This window comes from Rhineura floridana, chromosome 6 (assembly GCF_030035675.1).
Source record: "Rhineura floridana isolate rRhiFlo1 chromosome 6, rRhiFlo1.hap2, whole genome shotgun sequence".
In the NCBI taxonomy this organism is placed as follows: Eukaryota; Metazoa; Chordata; class Lepidosauria; order Squamata; family Rhineuridae; genus Rhineura; species Rhineura floridana.
The window spans coordinates 70,591,362-70,616,400 of record NC_084485.1 but is presented as its reverse complement, the minus strand read 5'-3'; the positions used below and the strand labels follow the sequence as shown (position 1 = coordinate 70,616,400).

The window sequence follows — 25,039 nt, the reverse complement described above, 5'->3', positions numbered from 1 at the left end:
CTGCGGTGAACCAGAAACACACACACACACAACCAGTTGATAAGACGGGGCACCTCTACTGTTTTTTATCTCTATGTTGCCCTGCCAGCATTTCCCTTCAGCACCCTGCCCAGGAGGAAGGACGGACTCTGCTGATTGGCCGAGCCATTGCCCACCCACAACATCACTGGCCAGATCTCAATACACTTCCCATTGCTGGGACTGCCTTCATCTATTTTCAAATGGATGCACTGCAGGGTAATACAGAATCAATCTTTCAAAATAAAACTAATTTCTCAAGAAATGCTTTTCATGAGCAAAAGATCTAGATTACGTGTGGAGTAGACTACATAGAAAAAAATAAGTACTCAGTCTTCATTGATTCTAGAATAAAATGTCATGCATATGCAGTCCTACTGTCTGCTTCCAGTTACTTAATCAATTATTGATCTATAAGAGGACCTCTGTTCTTATAATGCTGTCCACCAGTTTTCCTGGAACAGATGTGAAGCTAACCAGTCTGTAATTTCCCAGATCCCTTCTGGATCCTATTTCAAAAATTGGTGTTACATTGGCCACTTTCCAGTCCAAAGGTATGGAGGCCGATCTCTGGGACAAGTTACATATTTTTATTAGATCAGCAATTTCCCATTTCAGTTCTTTAAGTACCTTTGGGAGGATGCCACCAAGACTTGGTGATTTATCAGTTTCTGATTTGCCAATAAGGCCTAGAACTTCATCTCTTGTCATCACTATTTTCCTCAGTTCTTTCCTATGAAAGTTCAGGCACAGAGATCTGCTCTACATGCCCTGAGAAGACACACACAAATAATTTGTACAACCTCTCTGCAATCTCCTTATCCTTCTTTAGCACACCTTTGATTCCCTTGCCATCCTAGAGTCAAACTGCCTCCCTAGTTGTATCCCTTGCTTCTAACGTATGTAAAGAATGTTTTGTTGTTGGTCTTTTTGTTGTTGTTGTTTTCTACCATTTTTAAAACTATCATAGCTGTTTTATGATATGTCTGTAAATCACCTTGAGACATATATCAAGAACTATTTATTATTGTTATTGTTAGTCTCACCAGCAGGTCAGGCAAAAATTCACACAAATTGAATTAATATTTCTGTAATTATTTTTTATTTGCTTGCACTTTGGAGAGAGCAGTCAAGTTGTGAATTTTCACAAGAGAGGTTTCAAATTTTGCAGAGAAAACACATTCAAGTCCTTAGAAGAGAAATCCGGTGAGTTATAGAATGAAGAAGCAGATGGAATGAAGCAGGAACAGGCTTGGAGCAGCACAGAAGGCTATTGGGAGTGTTTATGCTGCTGCTGCAAAGCCAACCTGGTTGTTGCCCACATCAAACACAGAGTAATAGGACCTGAGGAAGACATCACCAAGGATCCATAGAGGCTGCCCATTCTGGGATGGCAGGTAAGTGGGCATGATGCCGATGCTGCAGTAGCCACTATTGTTCTGTGAAGGAAAAGGCACAGGCCTGAGTTAACTCTCTTTGGCTTGGAAGCCTTTGTCAAAGTTGTTGCATAAATGTGAAGTTCCAGAGTCACGAGGAAACTTAAAATGCGAACACTAAACTCCAATATTCAAACATTTATTATTATTATTGTTACTATTATTATTATTATTATTACTACTACCACCACCACCACCATCCACCCTTCACCAACAGGTCCCAACAATTTAAAATTCGACATTAAAACCAGTTAAAACAAATTACAGGTATTGGAATAGGGTGGGTCCTGAAAACACATATCTCAGGTGTCTTCAGCATAAGGCGGAAACTATATAATGAAGGTGCCGGGCACACCTCTCTAAAGAGAGAATTCTACAACCTAGGAGCTGCCACAGTGAATGCCCTCTCCTGGGCCACCACCACTAGGGCTTTTGAGGGGAGCAGAACTACCAAGAGGGGCCCCTTTTACCCCCTAACACCTGAGAAGATCTGTAGGGAAGGAGACAGTCTCTCAGATGAGTTATTTAGGGCTTTAAATGTCTGAATGTTGAATTTTAATATTTTTTATATCTTCTTTTTGGTTGATACTTGGTTTTTATTAGAAAGGTATCAGTTTGCATGCAGATCTGTAACAGCAGTTTTGTAAAGAATAACTACACACAAATGTGTAATCACTCTGCTCTGCAGTTCTGAAACGGAGGATACAAACAGCAGCCGAATAAATCAGAGCTTGGAAAAGTTACTTTTTTGAACTACAACTCCCATCAGCCCAATCCAGTGGTCATGCTGGCTGGGGCTGCTGGGAGTTGTAGTTTAAAAAAGTAACTTTTCCAAGCTCTGCAAATAATGAATGGTACAGTCATGTTCCCAGCCCTGGTACTCTGTCAGTTCCATCTCTAGGGTACAAACAGCTTACACCTACATCCTCCTACTGGCATAGATACTGACTACATTTCCCAACGGTTATGCTAAGGATTGCTTTAAGTCACATTTTTCTGTATCTGTAGACCAACTCCATATAGCAAAATCACGCGTGAAGTAAAGCACATGAATTTGTTTAGCCAGAAGCAAGTACTTTGATTGGGCAACTCGCTGTAAGTAGTAAAGAAATAAAGACCATTTCTAGCATCTGCTGAAAATGTCTAGCATGACAGCGACTGTTCAATCGTATCTCATACCTGAAGGACATAGGCAGAAGGGCTCAGAGGGAAATTGTTTCCACTGATGACAAAAGTAATGGTGGGTAAGCTTTCAATGTTGCCACAGCTGACTACATACTGTGAAAGGAGAAATATGATGAGAGGTAAGATGCAGTCTATTTCAATCACTTTTGAGCTTTAAACATCCCCCCCCCAAGGATTCTAAGGGAACCCTTTCCTGGTTGTTAAAATGGAAATGTAGATCTTCTATGGTTTATTCCAAGTCAAGCTGAATGTTTGTTGGCAAGGAGATAATCTAGGAGTTTTTGGATATTTGATAACGCTCTCCCTCCCTGCCAACTGAATAAGAGAAAATATTGCCCTGGGTCTAGGGAACTTGCCTGGTATTTTTGAGCTATACTTATATGTGGATTCAAACAGCTAGAACATACTAACTTTTATGGATGCTGATTGTCAGCATTCTCAGGTTACTGAGAGTGACTAGTCCTGCTTCCTATACACACTTGTTCCCCCGCCCTTACCTCGCCATTGCTGTCCTGCTCAGCTCCAATGTATTCCATCAACGTTCCAAAGATCTGCTGTGGAGCAGTGAGGAGGGATGTTCCAGTATCCACAATCCCCTGGCATCCTTGGCTGCACCAGTCACTGATCTGGGTGCCAATATAGAAGCTAGAGAAAAAAAGTTTGAAATATGTCAGCAGTTCTAGTCCTGTTGGATGATGAAGCAAGGAGGCCCAAGGCCAAAAGATGTCACACTTCCTTGCTTGCTTTTGATGTTTTCATGGTATCATCGAAGCTGCCATGGTTTCCTCTTAATTGAAAATGAGTGCTTCTTAACCAAAAGCAGGATTGTTGTCTTGCTTAGGTTTTTGTAATTGGACTATAATGATCACACTTCTGGTTCCCGGATTCTCAGACAAAAAGGGAGGTTTGCACCACAGCCAAAAATAAATTAAATAAGAAATGTTTGCACTTGGTTGAGCTATAATCTTCAGATGGGCTGTAAGCAAAGGATATGTTCTTTGGATCTTGTTTCATGAGGTGCTGCTGAAAAAAACCCTCAACTGATCCAAGAGAAATAGATCTAAAGAGTCCAAAATCGGAAAGCAAAGCACAGTTCACAGTGTTCAGTCACAAGCCTCCACTAAGGTCTGATGACGGTCCCAGTAGACAGTACCAATGAGAATAGCCTTACCTTTCAATTCCAATTTGCCAGTAAGCTTCTTGGGTGACTGGAGTCCAGACAATCTGGCCAGAGTACAGGCTGGAATCAACTCCTCCCAAGACAAGTTCACCACCACTCTGGGAGCTCTCTTGCCTAACAGGACAAATGCACAAGAGGAAAAACACTTATTTATTTACCTACAGAGATTCCCCTATGACTGAGTTATATGAAAGTCTGCCGATCTAAAGGACAGAACAAAACCCTGAATGAGACAGAAGGTTGGATTCAAACTTAATAATGCTTAGAGTGGACCAATTGAAATCAGTGGGATTCAAGACTAGAGTAGAGTGGGCCTGCTCTAGGTGTGACTAAGGCTGAATCCTAACTCCACTTATGTGGAAATAAGCCCCATTGAATTCAGTAGGACTTACTTCTAAGTTGACGTGGTTAGGATTGCACAGTAAGCCTGGATTCAACCCATATTCCCACTGACTGCTTCTAAAATCAAAGGTTATGTGCACAGAGCAGCAAAATATCTCCTTCATTTTATGTTTAAGTTATTTTGCATTGAATGTCTGCATAGATGTGTGGCCATGCAAACACTTCAGGAGTAATGTAATCAAGATCCATCATCACTGGGATATAGTTGTGAGAGTCTTGGACTAGGACCTTGGGCCAGTCATTCTCTCTCAAGGTAGTTACCCAGCACAAGCATTTGTATTAAGTGGTTGTGTGTATTTGACATTTTCAAAAATCCCATTACTCTTGTAAATTATCTGAGTAAACCTGTTGAAACTGAAAGCTGTAGTTGAAAAAGAATGAGCCATGGCCATTTGGGAGAGACGTCACTGGATAGTGTCAAATTGGAATGAATGAGATTATTATAGAAATGAGTCAATCATTCCCCATGAGTTTCTCTTCGTTTGTCAAGTTTGCCTATCCCTGATGGAGGAAGTTGCACTTCAAGGTTAAAACAATGGCAACAAAACAGGACAGTGGCTTTTTGTTAATATTGACTTTTACTAAAAAAAAAAAAATAAGGATGCTTGAGGAATTTGCTTTGTGAATTCCAGTATGACCTGACATGATCTGCACCTCCCAGACTAACATGTGGATTACAACACAGTTATCCTTCAGATTTCACCTTTCTTTGAAATTTTCAGTGGAGGGGGTTTTTTTACTCAAAAAGTGCACATTTTAGGATAAAATATACATTTTGTGAAAAATATATTCAAAAATAAGTATGTAAATATGAATGTTCATGCAGATTTTCTAAATTTGTGGGTTAATGCAGAAACAGGATGAAAGAGACTTATGAATGAACAAATGCAAAAGGTGATATAGATTGGAAATAGACCAAACCATACATGCCTAGTGAAAGGTGCTCTGAGAAATTTATAAGAGGGATAGGCAGAGGCAAGGCAAATGGCAAAGGAAAAAGAAACATCTCCTTTCTTACCCACTCAAGTAGAAGCTGAAAACAGGAGCATCAAGAAGGTTCTCCTGCATCAGTCCCTGCATTACAGTGGTGGCACTACCAGCAGAAATAGCAGGGTAAGCCAAGCCCAGGATGCCATCAAACTGGGCATAGACAAAGTTAGAGCCAGGCTCAGTCTCACTCAGGCCAAATTCCTGGCTGGTGATGGAAATGCCTTGAATCTATAAGGGAATGGTAAGAAAAAGTCATCACAATAAAGTAGAAAAAGCACACTACAAAGAGGGAAAAAGTAACCTGCCAGAAGAGCCCAGCATCAGATAGCCCAACAAAATTTAACAAATGGGGATATTACTGGAAAACTAACTTATTTTTTATTCAGACAGCGAAACAAGTGATCTAAAGGGACTGGAGTCATTCAAACTATCTGGGAACAGGAAACCTCTCTGGGCTCATAATTAAGATGAGGAAGTTGAGCTCTCAAGAATTCCTCTCTTGATTTTCTGATCATTTGGCATAGAGGGACTCCATAGCCATACATACAGATAGCAGATAGCTCTCTTCTCTTATTCCTTGAAAAATCTTAATAGACTAATCTAATAAATCCCTGGATTAGCTAATCAGTATTATGAATGGGGCACTGAGGTCACTGCACTAGCACAATGTCACTACCATTTCTGTTGTTTCAGAAGTGAAATATCAGTTCTCATACTATTGTGGCAGAGAATGTAGCACCACTATAAAGTGGACAACTGCCATCAATAAATCTGGCAGAATGAAACCACGCAAAGTTGTTACGTGTCATGGAACTGGGAAGGAAAAGGGACATGGTGGGCAGAAGTGACAACAGGTTTGAGAACGACTGCCCTATATCATTGAGAATGTGCATATATCTTCTTGCCTGATATATAGTAGTAACTCCATGATAGTATTGAAAGTGATGCACATTACAGAACTGACCTGCTTTGTTTAGGATGCTGCCATAGCTACAATGCATAGATTGTCTTGATGATGATGCTCTTTCATCAAGCTCATGGGGTGCTATTAAAGACTATTGAGGTTGGCTAAAATTGACCTCCAAATATAGTCATCTGTGTGATCTCAGTGCATTGCATTAGGCATGTTAGAATGGATTCCTTCCTGGCCACTGTATTAGGATCTGTTTCTGTTGCAGAAAACACTAATCCATCAGTTGAAATAAATGCCATTCTTTGAGGAGCACTGCTACTTACTGTTACAGTATCATAGCCAAAGAGTCCAGTGAGACTACCAGTTCCATACTGCAAAGAGAAGGTCTGGTCATTGGTGGAATAAGTAGAAGACTGGCTGGGATTGAACAATGGATGGTTTGCTAGTGGTGAAAATTGGAGAAAAAGACAAGTGTCACTTTTGAGCTCATAACAAAGCCAGGCTTAAATATAATGTGTGTCTCTTCCCAGTTGTGAAATATTTTTCATTCTCTTATCATTGGATTGGAGATGGAGTGGAGGATACTCACTGCAAGCCTCACTGTTGCAGTAGACAGATGACACCCAGAGGTTGGATGACCCAGTGTCAAAGAGTACCAAGAAGTTCTGGGGTGGAGTTCCAATGCTGATCTGTCCATAATAGGACATCTAGAGAAAGGAGGACATTGTCATCCACAATGACCTCTCCACATTGATATCCACATAAATTCTCATCACAAAAAAAGAAACCAAAAAGTACCCTTGATATTTGTTCAGCAAAAAAAAATAAAAAAATTCTCAGATGTATTTCATGTATCCTTAAACAACAGTATTTTAAGGACAATATATATTTCAGAGTTTATTTTATTTATTTGTTTGTTTCATTTTTAAACCGCCCATAGCGAATAGCTCACTGGGCGGTGTACAAAAGGATTAAAATACAAAATATCATAGTAAAAACAGCCGAACAATAATAAACACAAACAGAAACCACAGAAATATAAAAGTAAACACATTAAAATGCCTGGGAGCATAGCCAGGTCTTAACCTGGCGCCGAAAAGATAGTAGCGTAGGCGCCAGGCGTATTTCTTCGGGGAGGCTATTCCACAATTCAGGGGCCACTACAGAAAAGGCCCTAGATCGTGTAACTGTCCTCCGGGCTTCCTGATGTGTTGGTACCCGGAGGAGGGCCTTAGCTGCTGAGCGAAGTGACCGGGTAGGTTCATAGTTAAAACCCTTCTAACTGATTCTGATAACTTTTGAAAGTTTGTAAAAACACAGTTCACATGGCCATATCACCATGCATTTAAAAATAATACAATCATGTTTTCAGTGTCTGATTGCGCCCCAGTGTTAGTCACCTGCTAGGTGTCTTCCATATTATAACATTTCATTTTTCTCCATTTGAGTTCTCATCCTCTCCCATATCTTGTAATTTAGAGTTATACACAACTAGGACCACAATTCCACTCTCAAAACTCAAGATAAAATTCCCATGGTTTCTAATAGTGCTGTATTAGGACTAAAGGAGTCCTAAGGATTAGGAGCCAAATACTCACGTCCATGTAGTTTGCCAGGGGCTCGTAACCAGTGGCAAAGTTGTTGAAATACTTGCTGGCAGGGTCATAATGATTGTTCTTTAGGAACTCTTTAAGGACACCTTTCTCTTTCATCACCTCCCGCATGGACTTGAACTTTTTCAGGGGAACCCTGGAGGAGATGAAGTAGGCATAGAGTCAAAGAAGCAGCTGTAAATTTTTCCCACATTGTATGCTCATTCAAATATCTTTAGACCATTGCAGGAATTTTCTAGCCTGAACCATGTAATCCCTTGGGCAGTTATTAATTTCTGTCTGATCCTATCAAGGTTCAATCTAACCTGACACTTCCTAAAACTTGAGTGACCACACTACACACATACACACCATACCTTTAAAGCACATTCAAAGCACATCCCCCCCAAGGATCCTGGGAACTGTAGTGTGCTGGGAATTGCAGCTCTGTGAGCTACAGTTCTGAGGATTCGAGGGGGGGGACTTACTTTAAAAGTGTGCTGTGTGCACAGCCTTACTCTGACACTGTGTGTTTTTATCATGGACTGGAAAGCTGAGAGTGGCAGCTGTACAGGTTCTTCCACCAGCCTTCTTTTCCATGCATCGGTTCTATGATCTGAAATTTCAACTTTTCTCCCTGCCTGAAGGTACTCTGTCCATCTTTAAATCTTACTTATTATTCAACCAACACCTGCAGTTACGCCAATAAAAAGGTTATAAGCTAAACAATTTTGGATCCAGTCTTTGTCCTTCTGAATAGTTCTCTTTTCTTCCTATCCATCTATTTTAGATTATGATATCTCAGTCAGGGGTGACTAACCTTGGCTCAAGGGTGGCATTCATCCATGGCTAATCCTCTGAGACTGCATGTCAAGCAGTAGGTGTGGCCAAAAGTGGGTGTAGCCACTTCACAGTCTCACATGCACACACACTCACATATGACACATACAGAGAGAGAAGCACACAGCACCCTCCTCAGCTGATCTATGCAGATTAACTGTTGCCCCATCCGCTTATCAATTAATGTTATATCTGATGATCAAGGAGGAAGCAATTAGCATCTCAATCAAGGCAGTGGGCTGGACCTCTCTTCCATCCTTTTTGCCACCACTGCCAGAATTGGTGGAGTCTTGGAGGATCAGAAAAAAATTGCTTGGGGATACATATTAGGCCTTTCCTGCTGTAATGGAAAGAAGAAGGCACTGTTTTACAGTGGTTCTGATCCTATTTCCAAGGTTGTTTTCAGAGAATAGCATTGGGTTATTGTCTTTCGACCCCATGGCAGTTGTGCTGTGGGGTTCCGCAGGGTACCATTTTGTCCCCCATGCTGTTTAACATCTATATGAAGCCCTTGGGAGCAGTCATCAGGAGATTTGAGGTGAGGTGTCAGCAGTACACTGAGGATACCCAGCTCTATTTCTCTGCAACATCTGCATCGGGAGAGGCCGTGCAAGCCCTGGACCGCTGTCTGGACTCGGTGGCGGGCTGGATGAGGGCCAATAAACTGAGTCTGAATCCTAGCAAGACGGAGGTACTGTGGGTTAGTGGTTCCCGAATTCTGATAATTGGCCAGTTGCCTGCTTTGGATGGGGTCATACTCCCTCTGAAAGAGCAGGTCCATAGTCTGGGGGTGCTCCTGGATTCATCTTTGTCGCTACAGGCCCAGGTGACCTCAGTGGCTAGGAGTGCCTTTTACCAGCTTTGGCTAGTAAGACAGCTGCGGCCATTTCTGGACCAGGATAGCCTGACCACTGTTGTCCATACACTGGTAACCTCCAGGCTGGATTACTGTAATGCACTCTATGTGGGGCTGCCCTTGAGGTTGGTCAGGAAGCTGCAGCTGGTGCACAATGCAGCGGTGAGACTGCTCACTGGGGCAGGGTATCAGCAATATGTCACCCCGCTGCTGAAAGAATTGCACTGGCTACCTATTAGCTACTGAGCTAAGTTCAAGGTTCTAATTTTGGTGTACAAAGCCCTATACAGCTTGGGACCCAGATACCTGAAAGACCGTCTTATCCCTTATATACCCAGTCGATCACTGTTCTCTGCAGGTGAGGACCATCTTATCAGGAGGTCCTTTCCGCACAACATAGGAAACGGACCTTTAGTATGGGAGCACCTACCCTTTGGAATTCCCTCCCCTTAAATATTAGACAGGCACCATCTCTGTTATCTTTTCAGTGCCTACTAAAAACCTTCCTCTTTCAACAAGCCTTTTAAGTTGAGACCTTATCCCAGTTTGCATCTATGCTGGAATTTCTTTTTAATATATTTTTTAAACCTTTTTTTTAATGTTTTAAACTTTTTTAAAAGATGTCTTCAAAGCCTTTTTAAAAATGCTTTTAAAGATGTTTTGTTTTAATGTATTTTAAAGTCTGCTTTTATGATGTTTTAAAGTATTTTTAATGCTTTTGTTTGCTGCCCTAGGCTCCTGCTGGGAGGAAGGGTGGGATATAAATCAAATAATAAATAAATAAATAAATTGATCCTACCTACTGTAAGTAGCATGATGATATGGCTATTAACCAGCATTGCTAAACCTGGAACCTCCTTATTCACAATTTCCAGAGAAGTAGTTGTATTAGTTTGCATAAAGACTATTTAAGATGCCACAGAACTCTTCTGTTGTCCTTCAGTATTCATAGCATAATGCTGATTTGCTGAGGACAAAGGATGGCTATCACCATCATGCTGTCCGTGTGAACTTCCCAAGGGCATCTGCTTTTATTCATGAACTAGATGCGTCGTTAATCTAATTTAGCTGAGCATTTCTTATGATGAGATACTGAAAAAGGCCCGCATAGGAAACATATATTCAGTACATCTGTAGTTCTGGTAACTCATCATAAATACAAAAGAAAGAACATTAACAGTGCAGTTCTTCCTATGCATGTCTACTGAGAAGACCCACTGAGTGCAACAGGAATTTTTTTCAGGTAAGTGACTACACTACTGTTTTAGAAATGTATCTTTTGTTCTCACAGATGTTATTGGAAAATGCCATGCATCTTTGCAAGGAATGTCGTGTTAATTTTATTCATATTTCTTGAAAAATTCAAATGACAGAGGTTTTCTGTTTAAAAATCTGGGCTTCAGTTGCTTGAGGTATTCCGTATTCAAATAAAATATTGCAGTTTTAGAGTTTTAAAAAGTTCAATGACAAAATGCTCTGTGTTGCACTTTATGAATATATTTTCCACCTAGCAACTCAAGAGAAGGCTAGTGCTATTACCTAAATTGGGGTAGCTGGATGTTTTTGGACGACAATTCCCATCATCTGTGTCCATTAACTATGCTGGCTGGGGCTGATGGGAGTTGGAGTCCAACAATATCTGGTGGGTATAATGTTGGCTATTCCATTATCTAAATGTTATGGTATAGGGTCCCAATCCAACTAAAATTAGTCCTGATAAACATCCCAAGCCTATACAGATACACTCAGAAATAAATCTGACTGAATTCAATGCATAATTAAGAAGATATAGGATTGCTGCTTAAATCCAATGGAAAACAATGGAACTCAAGCTAATCATCAAGATTAACTGGGTCCATAGGTTTTTTAAAAACTTAGGAGCAATCCTATGTGCACTTATCTGGGAGCAAGCCCCACTGAATGCAGTGGGACTTACTTTTAAATAAAGTATAGATTGGATTGAGCCGCACATCATGACTTGACTTGGATTGGAGCTGTAGGCTATAAAATATAAATAACAGAACTTGTTAAGTCACAGACATGGACAATAGATAGATACTCTTTTACAACAAAAAATGCATAGGAAGGACAGCACTGTTAACTCTTTTCAAATGTAAAATCAACCATTGGTCGACATGGGGGCTAGCCTAAAAAAAATTAGTCAGTAACAAAATACATATAGTGAGTTTAACACACACTAGGGGGTCTCCTTAATCAAAAGCTATTGCTAAACATCCTACTGTACTGCTGTTACCACCCTGTTCTTTTTTCCTGGCTACCACGCACAACCGAAGCTGAAAAGCAACCAGGAAGGTTGCACTATGCCATTATTCCATACTTACCTGACAATGCCCTCACAGAGGTGAAGGCACACCAGGGCAAGGATCAGCCACTTCATGGTTCTCTTTTCTTGTGTGCAGTTTCTTAAGAGAATTCTTTAGCTACTGCAGTTTGGTCTTAAGACACTAAGTGAGTGTTAGTGGAGTAGGGTCCCTTCTTATATACCCTGAACGATAGTGTTTTCTCCACCCACATGCAGCAAAGTCATAGATCCGAACCTTATCAATAGGTCAAACAATACTCTACTCTAAGATTCTACTCAAAGGCATTAAGAGGATTTTTATCTCAAGAACAATGATTTGATCAGAAAAGCAAATGATGATTTATGCTAAGCCCATATTTTAGAAGCAGGGGTTGGCACCGGTTCTTATCATCATGCATTCAGATCTTTTTAAAACACAACAGCCCTGCAAACTACATCTCTGGGGTGCACTTGTTTTATCTTTTACTTGTTTGAAGTATGATAGTTATGGTGTGTGTTTTCATGAGGGAGGGTGGGGAGAAAGGTTCACATGTGGAATTTCAATTAGAATGGAAAAATATGTGGCCATAATGTTATCTCCATTGTTTCCATCCAAGGTCTTAATCCATAGCATGTCAGCATCACAAGAACCCCCATACCATACCAATCCAGATGGAAAGTCCAGTTCTTCGACTTGAGCAGAAAAGGCCCACACTGGGTTACAAAGATTCAGTCCCACAGAATGAGCAGAACAGCAGGATAGAACATTGGATTGTGTGATATAGTGGACTACATGCTAAACCACATTAGGAAATGGAAAGTTTCCGTATATCAGTTCAGACTATAGACTATTTGTCCCTCTGTTGTCTCCTCCTCTGATGAGTAATAGCCCAGGCCTGCAGGGTCACAGGCAGAGGTCTTGCCCCATCACCTTCTGCCTGATCTTTTAAACTGGAGATACCAAAACTTGAATCTGGGACCTTATACAATTGCATTAGTGCTGTATTGGGAGCACAGGCTGCAGTTCAGCACACTACTGCTTAAAATACTATAACAGCCTTTGCCAACTTGGTTCCATCCAGAATGTTTTGGACTACGACTCCCATCAGTCCCAGCCTGTGCTGGCTGGGGCTGGTGGGAACTGTAGTACAAAACATCTGGATGCAACCAAGTTGGCAAAGGCTGAACTGTAGGGATATTGACCATTGCATCTGTAGTGTATTGGCCCACCAGGCTTGCCATACCAGGAACTGCTTCTTTCCATGGAACTTTACAGTTATTGGTTGCTCAAGGGCATCCCATCAGTCTCCTTGGCTTAGACTGGTTTGAGCCATTGGGCATTGCTCTCATGGGGGTCCACCAGATTGGTGAATCATTATGGGATAGCATCCTAAAATTATTTCAAAGCTGTTTTTGATAAAGGTCTTGGGAAATATAAGGGGCCTCCTATTAGTTATTCTTGGATCCTACTGTGGCCCCCATCCGTATGAAACCCCATTGTGTTCCGTTTGCACTGTGAGCAAAGATTGATGCTGAACTTGATTGCTTCATAAAGCAAGGCATCTTGGAGCCAGTGACACACCCTATATGGAAGACGCCCATTGTCACCCCATTGAAGGCCAATGGCAACATCTGCATTTGTGGTGACTACAAGTACACTATCAATAGAGCTCTGCATCAGCATCCATATCCAATCCCAGTGGTGAGTCATCTTTTGGCATCACTTTCACAAGGAAACATTTTTGCGAAGTTTGACCTAGCCCAGGCCTATCAGCAACTGTCTATGGATGATGCTATTGCCGATGTTCAGACTACCACTCATCATGGAGCATTCAGAGTAAAATGCCTCCAGTTTGGTGTTTCTGTGGCCCCTGGAATTTTTCAGAGCTAATGGAGGACATTCTCAAAGGAGTGCCAAGTGCCATACCGTATTTTGATGATGTCTTGGTTGCTAGCAACTCCATTGCTGAACTTGCCTCACGGAAGTGGGATGTACTGCACAGTTTTGCTGTTGCTGGTCTCCGGGTCAAGCATGAGAAATGTGTATTTGGTGTTTCCCAAATTGAATTCCTTGGCTACAGTATTGATGCTACTGGCATTCGGCCTATCCCAGAAACATTTAAAGCAATTCATGAAGCTCCAGTGCCCCATAATAAATGGAACTCCAAGCCTTCTTGGGACTCCTGAATTTCTATCATGCCTTCTTGAAACATAAGGCTACAGTGGCAGAACCATTGCATCGCCTTCTTGACAAGCATGCTGCATGGCAGTGGACACTGCATGATAAGGCTTTCCGTGATGTAAAACACCTGTTATTGTCTGACAGTGTCTTGGTGCACTATGATGAACGGAAGCCCTTTGATTCTCATATGTGATGCATCTCCATATGGTATTGGAGCCGTTCTGAGCCACCAACCTGAGGTGCCTATCGCTTTCTACTCCCGAACAAAGTCTTCAACAGAACAAAATTATGCCCAAATTGATAAGGAGGCCCTGGCTATTGTGGCTAGTGTAAATAAATTCCATGACTTTGTCTATGGTCAACCATTCACTATTGCTACTGACCACAAGCCGTTATTGGGATTGTTTGTCCCTAACCAGCAGACGCCTCAAATATTATCTCCACGCATGTTGCGGTGGGCGATTTTCCTGAACGCGTATGACTACACATTGCAAAGTTGGCCTGCCAGGAGCATTGCCCATGCTGATACTTTGAGCTGCCTTCCTCTCCCTTCTGCTGGGGTTGATGAAACCCCTCCGCTGGACATGCTGTTGTTAGAGTCATTACTGGAACCACCCCTCCATGCTGGAATATTGCCACTGCATCATCCAAGGACCCAGTTCTTGCCCGTGTTCTCAACTGGGTGTGGAGAGGATGGACATTAGGGAAGCTTGAGGAGAAATTCAGATACCATTTGTATCCAAACAACATGAACTATCAGTGCACAAGGGATGCCTGCTGTGGGGAAATAGAGTTGTCATTCCTACTGTGTTGAGACATCGGGTGTTGGAGGCCCTACATGTCAGACACCCTGGGATAGTGCGAATGAAGGCTCTGGGGTGCAGCTATGTATCGTGGCCTAAGATGGACAGCGAGATTGAAGAATGCATCAAGAGATGTGAGAAGTGTCAGGTTTCAAGGCCAGCTCCGCCCCAGTGCACCCATGGGAATCGACAAAAACAGCTTCATATTAACTTTGCAGGATCCTTCCAGGGACAAACTTTCTTGATTGTTGTTGATTCATACTCCAAATGGTTAGAAGTGGTTCCTGTATCGTCTATGACATCTTGTATTGATATCAAGACCTTACGCATGCTTTTCACAACACATGGGTTGCCAAACACCATTGTCTCAGACAATGGAGCCCAGTTCACATTTATGGAATTCTTCACATTCCTGGATAATGGACTGATTTGCAGAGCTTGGAAGGTTACTTTTAAAAAGTAATAAATTACAGTTACAGTTACATGGCCCAAAATTACCGTTACAATTGCAATTGCTCTGAAAGTAACTGATTACTTTACTTTTTCTCAAAAGTAATCACTACAGTTACATTTCAGTTACTTTTTTAAAAAAAACACCTACAAAGTGCTGGCCTTGGCTGCTGCACATCTAAGTAGCCTAAAACAACATTAAAAGTGAACACACACATCAAGAGGTAGAATAATTATTTTTATCCATGATAGCAATGGTGGTCTCTCCGCTAGTAAGGGAGGTGGGGAGAGAGGCAGAGGCCACTACTCAGATCTTTGCACGTCAAACCAAGTGCAACACACACACCCCACTGAGCCAGCAAGCATAAACTCTCTCATTTAATCACCCCCTGGACCCTGCCCTGCCACCAACTAAGGGACACTCACCCAAGCAAACATTTTCCCCTGAAATGCAAAAAAGTTAAAATACTGCAAATGCAGCACAGTAGCCAGAGAGGGTGGTGGAGGCCACTTTGTGTGCCAAGTGCAAACACACAAATGTCATCTTTCACCTCCACAGTTCTTTATCTCAATCCTGCTGCCGCCTCCTTCTCCTTTATCCATGTTCTTGCCCTCCGGCTCCTTTTTTCCTCCACTCCATTTTTTAAAAACAATTGTTTTCCCCACTCCACCATGTCTCACTCTCCACCTCCTCCCTTGTCACCTCCTACCCATCCACAGACCATGATGATAATGAAAGTTAAAGAGGAAACCACAAAAGCAGGACTACAGCTGAATGTCAAGAAGACTAAAATAATGACAACAGAAGATTTATGTAACTTTAAAGTTGACAATGAGGACATGGAACTTGTCAAGGATTATCAATACCTCGGCACAGTCATTAACCAAAATGGAGACAATAGTCAAGAAATCAGAAGAAGGCTAGGACTGGGGAGGGCCGTTATGAGAGAAGTAGAAAAGGTTCTCAAAGGCAAAGATGTATCACTGAACACTAAAGTCAGGATCATTCAGACCATGGTATTCCCGATCTCTATGTATGAATGTGAAAGTTGGACAGTGAAAAAAGCAGATAAGAGAAAAATCCACTCATTTGAAATGTGGTGTTGGAGGAGAGCTTTGCGCATACCATGGACTGCAAAAAAGACAAATAATTGGGTGTTAGAACAAATTAAACCAGAACTATCACTAGAAGCTAAAATGATGAAACTGAGGTTATCATACTTTGGACACATCATGAGAAGAGCAGATTCACTAGAAAAGACAATAATGCTGGGAAAAACAGAAGGGAGTAGAAAAAGAGGAAGACCAAACAAGAGATGGATTGATTCTATAAAGGAAACCACGGACCTGAACTTACAAGATCTGAACAGGGTGGTTCATGACAGATGCTCTTGGAGGTCGCTGATTGATAGGGTCGCCATAAGTTGTAATCAACTTGATGGCACATAACAACACCACTTAAGAGCAGAATATGTACAATACAACAGTGGCATACCTAGCATATTTGACACCGAGAGCGGTCTGTCGCAGTAATTAATAATAACATTACAGTTTCTGTTTTCGAGCCTTAACTTTTGCAAATCTGTTAATGACTTCGTCAAAATAATAAAATAAAAAAATCAGAATGAGATGCCTGTTGTTGGCACTTCTGCTTTTGTATCCTGTGTCCATGATCTTGTCCAGCTCCACAACAGACACAAAAGCAAGAGGGTGAAGGAAAGTTGCTCCCATCTCATTATGGAGAAATTTTTTTTAAAAAAAAGCCAAATAAGACCTACCCCCCACCATCCCCACTGGCAATCTCTAGCAAGTGTAGCACATTTTGGGAAGAGCACACTAAAGGCATCTCACATTTGGCTTTGCCCCTGGCCCTGAGAGACTGGCTAAACTTGACACACACATCAGGGGCTAAGCCAGCCACAAGTACCTCAGTGTTTTATTCTCTTTGGACACCCAGAGCAATAAAAAAAAGACATTGCTCTAGGCTGCAGCAATAAATGCAGATATGTTGGCAATTTCGTTTTAAGGAACAAGAACCCCCAATCTTCAGGGTTGGTTTGTTTTCAGATGAGGGAGAAACAGGGGGAGAAAAAAGACCAGGGCCCACCTAGTCAGTGTTTGGAGCATCTTTCCATTTACATGGCCCTCTAATATACCCTGGAGAGAGAGGGCTACTAACCAGCACCAGGTGGCTCCCTGACCCAACAAAAGCCACCCAAGCATGGCGCTTAAGAATCTAGGCAAATGCTGCTGCTCTGCTAGGAGGCCACATTTGAAGTAATACTTTCCATTTTAAAATGCTGTGCTTCAAGAGTGACCAGATGAGCATGGCACGGGGCATAGTGGCCAGTTCAACTCATGGCACCATGTCAGATGTGCATGCTGTCTCAAAGATTCTAGATTCCTGCACACTTGTCACCTTTGCACTAAAATGACCCCCTCCTCTCCTCTGCTGGGAAGACAGAAGACTGGCTGCATCAGCAAAAGAGCAAGATTTTGCTTCTGGTCAGAATTTCCTACCCACAAAGCCCCCACCCCCCAATTACACAGAGTACTTGTCAGTCTGATGCAGCTACAGTGGAGCAATACTTTAGTGCAGCTTCGGCTACGTTATTTTGTGGTGTTACTAGACAAAACATATTCACTTTGAAAGGTGCTGCCAGGAAGCACCTGGTTCTAGCACAGACCTCTAAGGAATGGGCTAGGTAAGGTTGCCATTTTCCAGTTGAGGAAGAAATGAGGGTAACTCTGTTCCTCAGGGAAAGAAAGCAGGATGGGAGTTGCAAGTGCAGCTTCTGACTATGAGCAAAGAGGGCCTGTGCTTGCCCTGGTGCCTCCAGGCAGTCTGTTGCTGGTCAGGCTGGAAGGGAATTCTTAAGAAGTCTACAGGTTGAGCTCTCTCACTCCTTCTGCCTGCAGATCAGGCCAAACATCAAGCATGCTGGGTGGGGCACAATTTAAAGCAACACTATTTGGACCTAAAGCATGTGCCTGATATACAAGGCATGCACAACTCCTGGAGGGTACCAGATGGGGGGGAGAAGCTGTTTTTACAATACTTTGGTGTTATGGCAAAAGGAAGTTACTCTGCACACGCTCAGGGGCTTCCTCTTCTATATTGCTATATTGGAATTGAGACTCCAGAGAAGGTCGATTGAGAGGGAAGGGAGGCTCCAGTCAACCGATGGGGTGGGGCTGCTGCGGGGAGGGCAGCGGACAAGGAGGCCCCCCCTCCCAGCCAAAATCCCTGCTTCTCCGCTGCAGCTGCCCCGTCTTGGGTGGCCTTTGGTCCTGCAGGGCCGCCGCAATCAAGACAGGCTCTCCGCCGTCAGGGGTGAGTGAAGGGCTCCGTAACCTGCTTCGGAGTAAGCCAGGCTCACTGGAGGTCTGTGCAAGTGGGTTTCAGTGCGGGCCGCGCCTTGGCCAGGGGGAATGACCCAAGGGCCGGATGGTGGGGGGCTGCTCTCTCTGTCTCTCTCTCTCTCTCTCTCTTACATATACACACACACTGCCCGTGCAGGATCTCTCTTTGAAGCAAGAAGCACCCCCCCATCCGCTGCCCCTTCAGAACTCAGAAGGGGGGGTAAGCAGGATTTGGGATCACGCAGATACCTTTCTGCACAAGCCGTCCCCCCACATATCCCCTCATGGCGCCCCAGTTTTCCCCGTCTGGCCTGCAAGAGCAAACGGCCATTTGAAAATTCTTTTTCAGGCTTGGGGGCGCATGCTCTGACACTCACCCACCCCACTGGGCAATGCACTCCCCTTATTGCCTACACCAGGGGCCCCGCCCGCCAGCCACTGCACACATATACCTTCACTCACTTCCACAGCTACTCACCTCCATTCTGCTGCTGCTACCTCCTCCTTCATCCTTGCCGTTCTGCACGGTTTGGCTCTCCACTTCCTCCCTCGTGCCTCCTAACACAGAGCACGAGGGAAGAGCTACACCGCGCAGAAGCCCAGTTTGAGGCACATGTCTTTCTTCCACCATTCCACCAATCACAGCAGCAGAAGACTTCCTCTGCCTCCCGCCCCCCCAGTAACGTCCAAATGTAACACAGAAAAGTTACAGTTGCAGCTGAAAAGTAACGAAATTACCACTCGTTCTCTTACAAGCAAAATGTAACGAAGTTACCCTCTCGTTATGCAAAAAAGAAATAAATTAGAAGTAACTCATTATTTCTAACGAGTTACTTCCAAGCTTTGATGCCCACCCACATCACTGGGCAGATCTCAATACACTTCCCATTGCTGGGACTGCCTTCATCTATTTTCAAATGGATGCACTGCAGAGTAATACAAAATCAATCTTTCAAAATAAAACTAATTTCTCAAGAAATGCTTTTCTTGAGCAAAAGATCTAGATTACGTGTGGAGTGGACTACATAGAAAAAAATAAGTACTCAGTCTTCATTGATTCTAGAATAAAATGTCATGCATATGCAGTCCTACTGTCTGCTTTTGGTTACTTAATCAATTATTGATCTATAAGAGGACCTCTGTTCTTATAATGCTGTCCACCAGTTTTCCTGGAACAGATGTGAAGCTAACCAGTCTGTAATTTCCCAGATCCCTTCTGGATCCTATTTTAAAAATTGGTGTTACATTGGCCACTTTCCAGTCCAAAGGTATGGAGGCTGATCTCTGGGAAAGATGGCGATCTAGGAAGATGCACAGTGAGGAGCTCTGTCTTTCTGACCATTAAGGAACCTAATTAGCTATCAAACACTCAGAGTTGGTGGACTGAATAATAGACTAATAGCCTGTTTCCAACTGCCCTAGAGCAACTCAAATAATTTCTGGCTGACCTTGGAAGATTATTCTATTCTGTTTCAAACAACATTTAAACAACATTATCTGAGGAGAAAAGATAAAATGGCGAAGGGTGAATTTCTTCCAACTGCTTTTGGTCTTATTGAAACCTCATAAATTCCAACATTATAGACAATGTACTTACCATACTCAGATGGTCGGGGATCTTTAAACATAAATCTATTGCAGTACTTATAACCTTATCTTTGAAGAAAAGGCAATAGCGTGGGGTTTGATTTGAATGAAAACAAGTTGGCTGGCAAACAAATGACCTTGAATTCCAGCAAATAGAATGGTCTTTTGGCTGAACGTCATAAATAATATCTTTAAGGTGTCCAAATAAATCAGTTTTCCGCAATGGTGCTAACAAGAGAAGGGAGGAAAGCCTTAGGAAATACTCCCTCCTTTGAAAGCCTGCCAGAAAGGAAGCCAAAGAGGAGGAGAAAGGATAAGGAAGTAGTTACTCCACTCCAAATGCTGCCAGATAAAGCTCATAATAGTCAGCAAAAAATAACAAACTTTTTCCCTAAAATGATACAACAACAAAATGTGAACAATGAATTGTCTTTAGATGCTTTCCCCTTGGACTGGTCCATCACTACCAAAGGTGTCTCACAGGGGATAATGAGAGAATCCCCAGCCTTAAGTCTGGCTGAAGAAATAGCCTTGGCTGAGTGTCAAGAGGTAAGCAGCCCCATATCACCCATAGGAATCAGCAGAAAGGCGATTTCATTAGACACCCGAGAGTTTTCTCCAGACATTCTTGAGAAAGACTGTGTAGATTTATTACAAGAATCACACCCAGATTAGGGTATCATCCCTATAGGAGACACCCTGATGGGGCTTTCATCGACAAATATTCCTGAGGTGGAGGAGAATGTTAGCCCTCCCCTGACACCATTCCATCAATTTTCTCAAGCAGACCCTCTTGGTCAGAGTCTTCCCTTAAAGGGATGGCTGTTCATGCTCGCGACTGAGATGGAACATATGAAAACTTTTTTAAGAGAATGTAATCAGCTACTAACAACTTTAGTGAATTTACAACAAAAGATTTCTGTACCTTTACATTTAAAGACTGCTGAGCAATCCTCAACAACAAATGCTCCTTTAAAATCTGGTTCCTCTTGGACTAATTCTAATCAACGCAAAGCTATTATCCGGAGTAAAAGTAAAGGAAAAGGCAAAAGCAGACGAAATACAATAAACGTAAAAAAGAGCAAAAATGTAAAAACTCAAAAGCGTTTAAAAGATAAAAAAATGAACTTCAAGAGGCTGTTTGATTTGCTGGACAAAGTCCCAACAGAAAGCCCAAAGAAATCAAGACCTTTGCCAGTAAAGAAGTCAACCAAGGTTAATACATTTAATTATATGGGAGACCACCCTAACTTCTGCCCCTCTTCGCCTCCTCTTCCGACACTCAGAAACAAGTCCATCATCAAAACGAATGACTATATGCCCCAACAGGATCCATGGCTTGATGTACTTGTGAAAGAACAGGCAAGAGCGAATAAGACAACTGCAGTTAAGCTTCCGCAGTGGAATCTGGTATTGAATACCCGCAAGCTGGTGTTCACAAACTACCCCAAACCTAGGGGATTCGTTTTGCCAGAAGAGAGAAAACGCCATCTCATGAAAACGCTGCAAAGGGCCCTTTCTTTACCTTTCAATTTATATGATATTGAACAGGTAGAATATATATACTATAATGGTTATAGGGCCCGAGCAGTGGTCACCTTCTCTAGACAAGAGATTGTTACGTTCATTAGGCATAATAAAGAGGCTCTAGCTAATCAGAGTTTAGCAGTACAAAGATTCTTTGAAAACCAGATCTCTCCGAGGAATCTAATACCCGGCTTACAAAAGAAAAACCCCCATACGGTGGAACAGCTCACCCCTAGCTTACTGATTGATCTGGAGCCGACAAAATTACTTAACAAAAAAGAAGAAGATATATCACGCTCCTTGCAATTACAGGCTTCTTTAATTGATGCTCCGTGCAGCTTATATTCACACAAAAAAAGTTCTCAACCTGAGTTTAAAACTGATATTCAGATCGGCTTGGACCCTTCCGAGATATCCCTTAGGAAATGTGACTCGATTACAGAGACAGTAACTGGTCCAGCGAAGGCACAATTTCAAAATGCACATCAAACAGAAGATCGGACAAATAACTCCATCAAAAATGAGGAACAATCTTTGCTATATTCTTTTGGATCTCTACCTTTTAATGAGAGGAAAGACATATTAACAAGACTTGAAAATCTCATTGCTCCATTGCTCGATATGCACGAGTTGGAGTACCTGAAGATATCTACTGCATCCCATGAGACCGAAGAAGAGAAGAAGAAGAAACTGGAGACCCAAAGAAAGGCTACTAATGGACTAGGCAAAAAATCTCCATCACAACAACGCCAACAACAACAAGAATTACAACTACTCATCACATCATCATCACAACATCATCAAACTCCTCCCAGGTCTCGTATGATAAACAAGGTTAATAGTGACAATCCATTAATGGTGGATTATCCATCTGTGAACTATTTGACAGAGGGGGCTTTAGACCCAAATTTTAAAATAGCTGCTAAACAACTATCAGTCTGTCATAGAAACAATCAAGATGATTATGTAAAGACACTTCAACAGCTCCCCTCAAGTCCATCGGAAATGCAGTGTGAGAGATATTATGACTACTCTAACCCGATTGTTCAGCCTTATGATTGGCTGGCTGTACAGTATTTGGAAACTTATGAGATCGGATCGCCAATCAGAACGACCAGTCAAACAATTTCAATCACTCCATCACTGATATCTTTAAAAGCCTCGGTTGTCAACTGTTGTGTTGCACCGTCGTCTTTAACAGATGATATTCAAGAATGTGAATGACTGAGTCGTCCACTTTTCTATCCTTCCCTGAAAATTCTCTCATGGAACATAGTGGGGTGGAAATCTAAATCCAGTGATCAAAGCCTCCTGGCATATTTATCCAAATTCGATATAATTTTATTACAGGAGACTTGGAGTGTGGACCAGGTATACATAGACGGTTTTGTTACATTCTGTACTCCAGCCTTGCCTAAAGTTATTAAGGGGAGGGCCAGACAAGGCCTGAGTATCTCGGTCTCGTCAAAATTGGATGTTAAGCTTACCGAGCTCACCGCCTTTGAGATAGAGGGTAATGGTCTTATGGCATCAACGCTACTCCTAGAATTTAGATCATCACAAATATCTATATTAATATTTAATGCTTATTTCACCCCCTCCTTAAATAGAGAAAACATTTTGTTAAACTGGACAACTTTCGAATCTTTATATGTTTACTGGACGTCCATATATCCATCAGCACATTCAATTCTGGCTGGAGACTTTAATGCTAGAACTGGCTCCTTTTTAGCTGAGGTTCCACAACCCGGCTTCCTTATAAATGTGGATAAGAACCATCTGAGAAGCAAGGCTCGTCGATTTAGAGATACCCTTTTGAACCTAGCTGGCACTGCCCTTCTTCAGTTTGTATCAAAACATCATTTACATATTCTAAATGGCTCTTATGAGGATGAATGGGGGGAATTTACTTTTCACTCTACCCAAGGATCCAGTGTGGTAGATTAGATAATAATCCCCTCTACGAAGGATTATTAGGGCTACCACTTCAGCGTAGCAGATCGTACAGATAGTGATCATTTGCCTTTAGAATACTCCTTCACAATTAGAGGGAATATTTATCTAGCAACCCAGCCCGAGATAATTTCAAACTTAACAACCTCGGACATATACAAAAGAGTTAAGTGGCTCCCCCAATATACTAACAAATTGCTTCAAATAGTAAAATCCTCTCAAGTAATACAAATGACATCCCAATTGGCAATAACTGGTAGCCTAACTGAAGGCTTGGCTATTTATGAACAACTGATAAAAATAATCCTACTCGAGCTATATGGATCCAATAAAACTAAACCTAGTCACTTAAAAGTTCCACGAAATAGATGGTTTGATAGGGACTGCAGAAATTTAAAGAGCTCGATCGCTGCAGTATATCGCCAATACCGAAGAAATAACGAACGTCTTCTCCCAAAAACATTCTATAGCCTTCGCAAAGAATATAAAAACCTTATAGCCAAAAAGAAGCGAGAAGCAATGAGAGAACATTGGTGCCTCCTTGAGGCAGCTCTTGCCTCTCGCAGCTCAAAAACATTCTGGCAAATAGTATCTGGTGCCTTCCCAAAACAAATTGATACACAAGAATGTTTTATTTCCGCTGCTACTTGGGAACAGCATTTCCACGAAGTGTTTAACAGCAAGGACGACCAAAATACCTTACATTTACTCCCGGATCTGATCCATATCCCTGAGTGGGATCCCGTGGAAATAGACACTATTGCGGAATTAATTTCTCAATTAAAAAATGGAAAGGCAGCTGGCCCAGATGGTATCACTCCAGAATTACTTAAAAGTAATATTACTTGGTGGGCACCCATGCTTGCCTCCCTCTTCACATTAATTAATAGATCTGGAATAATTCCAATTTCTTGGCGTAAGGCTATTATAATCCCGATTTATAAGCAAGGCTCTAAGAATATTCCAAACAATTACCGCCCTATTAGCCTTTTGTCTGTGGTGGGCAAGATATATTCGAGTTTTTTGGGTACAATCCTGAATTTATGGATTAACTCTAACAAAATCTTGAGCCAAGCCCAGATAGGATTTAAATCAGGACACTCTGCACTGGATCACCGCCTGTTATTGTCTCAGCTATCCCAAAAATACATCAAGCAAAGCCGAGGCAAACTATTTGTCGCTTTCATAGATCTTAAAGCCGCTTTTGATTCTATCCCATGTGGCCGGTTGTGGAAAAAATTAGAATCTTTCCACATTGACAGGAGATTGCTGCGGCTGATAGCAACTTTATATAACAACACTACGGCTCGGGTTCGCTGTAATCGCGCAGAACACCTTTCAAGGGAGATATGCTCTACACAGGGAGTGAGACAAGGCTGTGTACTTGCCCCAGTGCTGTTTAATCTCTACCTGGCAGATATTTTGTCTGCCCTGGCCGATATTCGATCTCATGCCCCCAA

General features: G+C 42.1%; 1 protein-coding gene across 1 annotated transcript; it reads right to left on the bottom strand.

The window, feature by feature from the left end:
• Nucleotides 1–1,134: 1,134 nt before the first annotated feature.
• Nucleotides 1,135–20,375, bottom strand: LOC133386677 (gastricsin-like). Its single transcript, XM_061630387.1, has 9 exons — nucleotides 20,110–20,375; nucleotides 7,723–7,873; nucleotides 6,714–6,831; nucleotides 6,448–6,566; nucleotides 5,240–5,439; nucleotides 3,811–3,933; nucleotides 3,137–3,284; nucleotides 2,634–2,732; nucleotides 1,135–1,457 (listed from the first exon to the last, which is right to left on the bottom strand). The coding sequence occupies exons 2-9, from the start codon at nucleotides 7,846–7,848 to the stop codon at nucleotides 1,302–1,304; spliced, it is 1,089 nt and encodes a 362-aa protein (XP_061486371.1). The 5' UTR covers nucleotides 7,849–7,873; nucleotides 20,110–20,375; the 3' UTR covers nucleotides 1,135–1,301.
• Nucleotides 20,376–25,039: the final 4,664 nt, after the last annotated feature.

Excerpts from the sequence above, each read along its gene's own strand:
- LOC133386677 (XM_061630387.1), bottom strand. The coding sequence starts at position 7,848 with ATGCGGGAGGTGATGAAAGAGAAAGGTGTCCTTAAAGAGTTCCTAAAG. Across the intron at positions 3,934-5,239 it reads TTCAGCTTCTACTTGAGTGG|GCAAGAGAGCTCCCAGAGTG; the intron begins GTAAGAAAGGAG and ends TTGTCCTGTTAG. Across the intron at positions 2,733-3,136 it reads AGCAGGACAGCAATGGCGAG|TATGTAGTCAGCTGTGGCAA; the intron begins GTAAGGGCGGGG and ends CTCCTTTCACAG.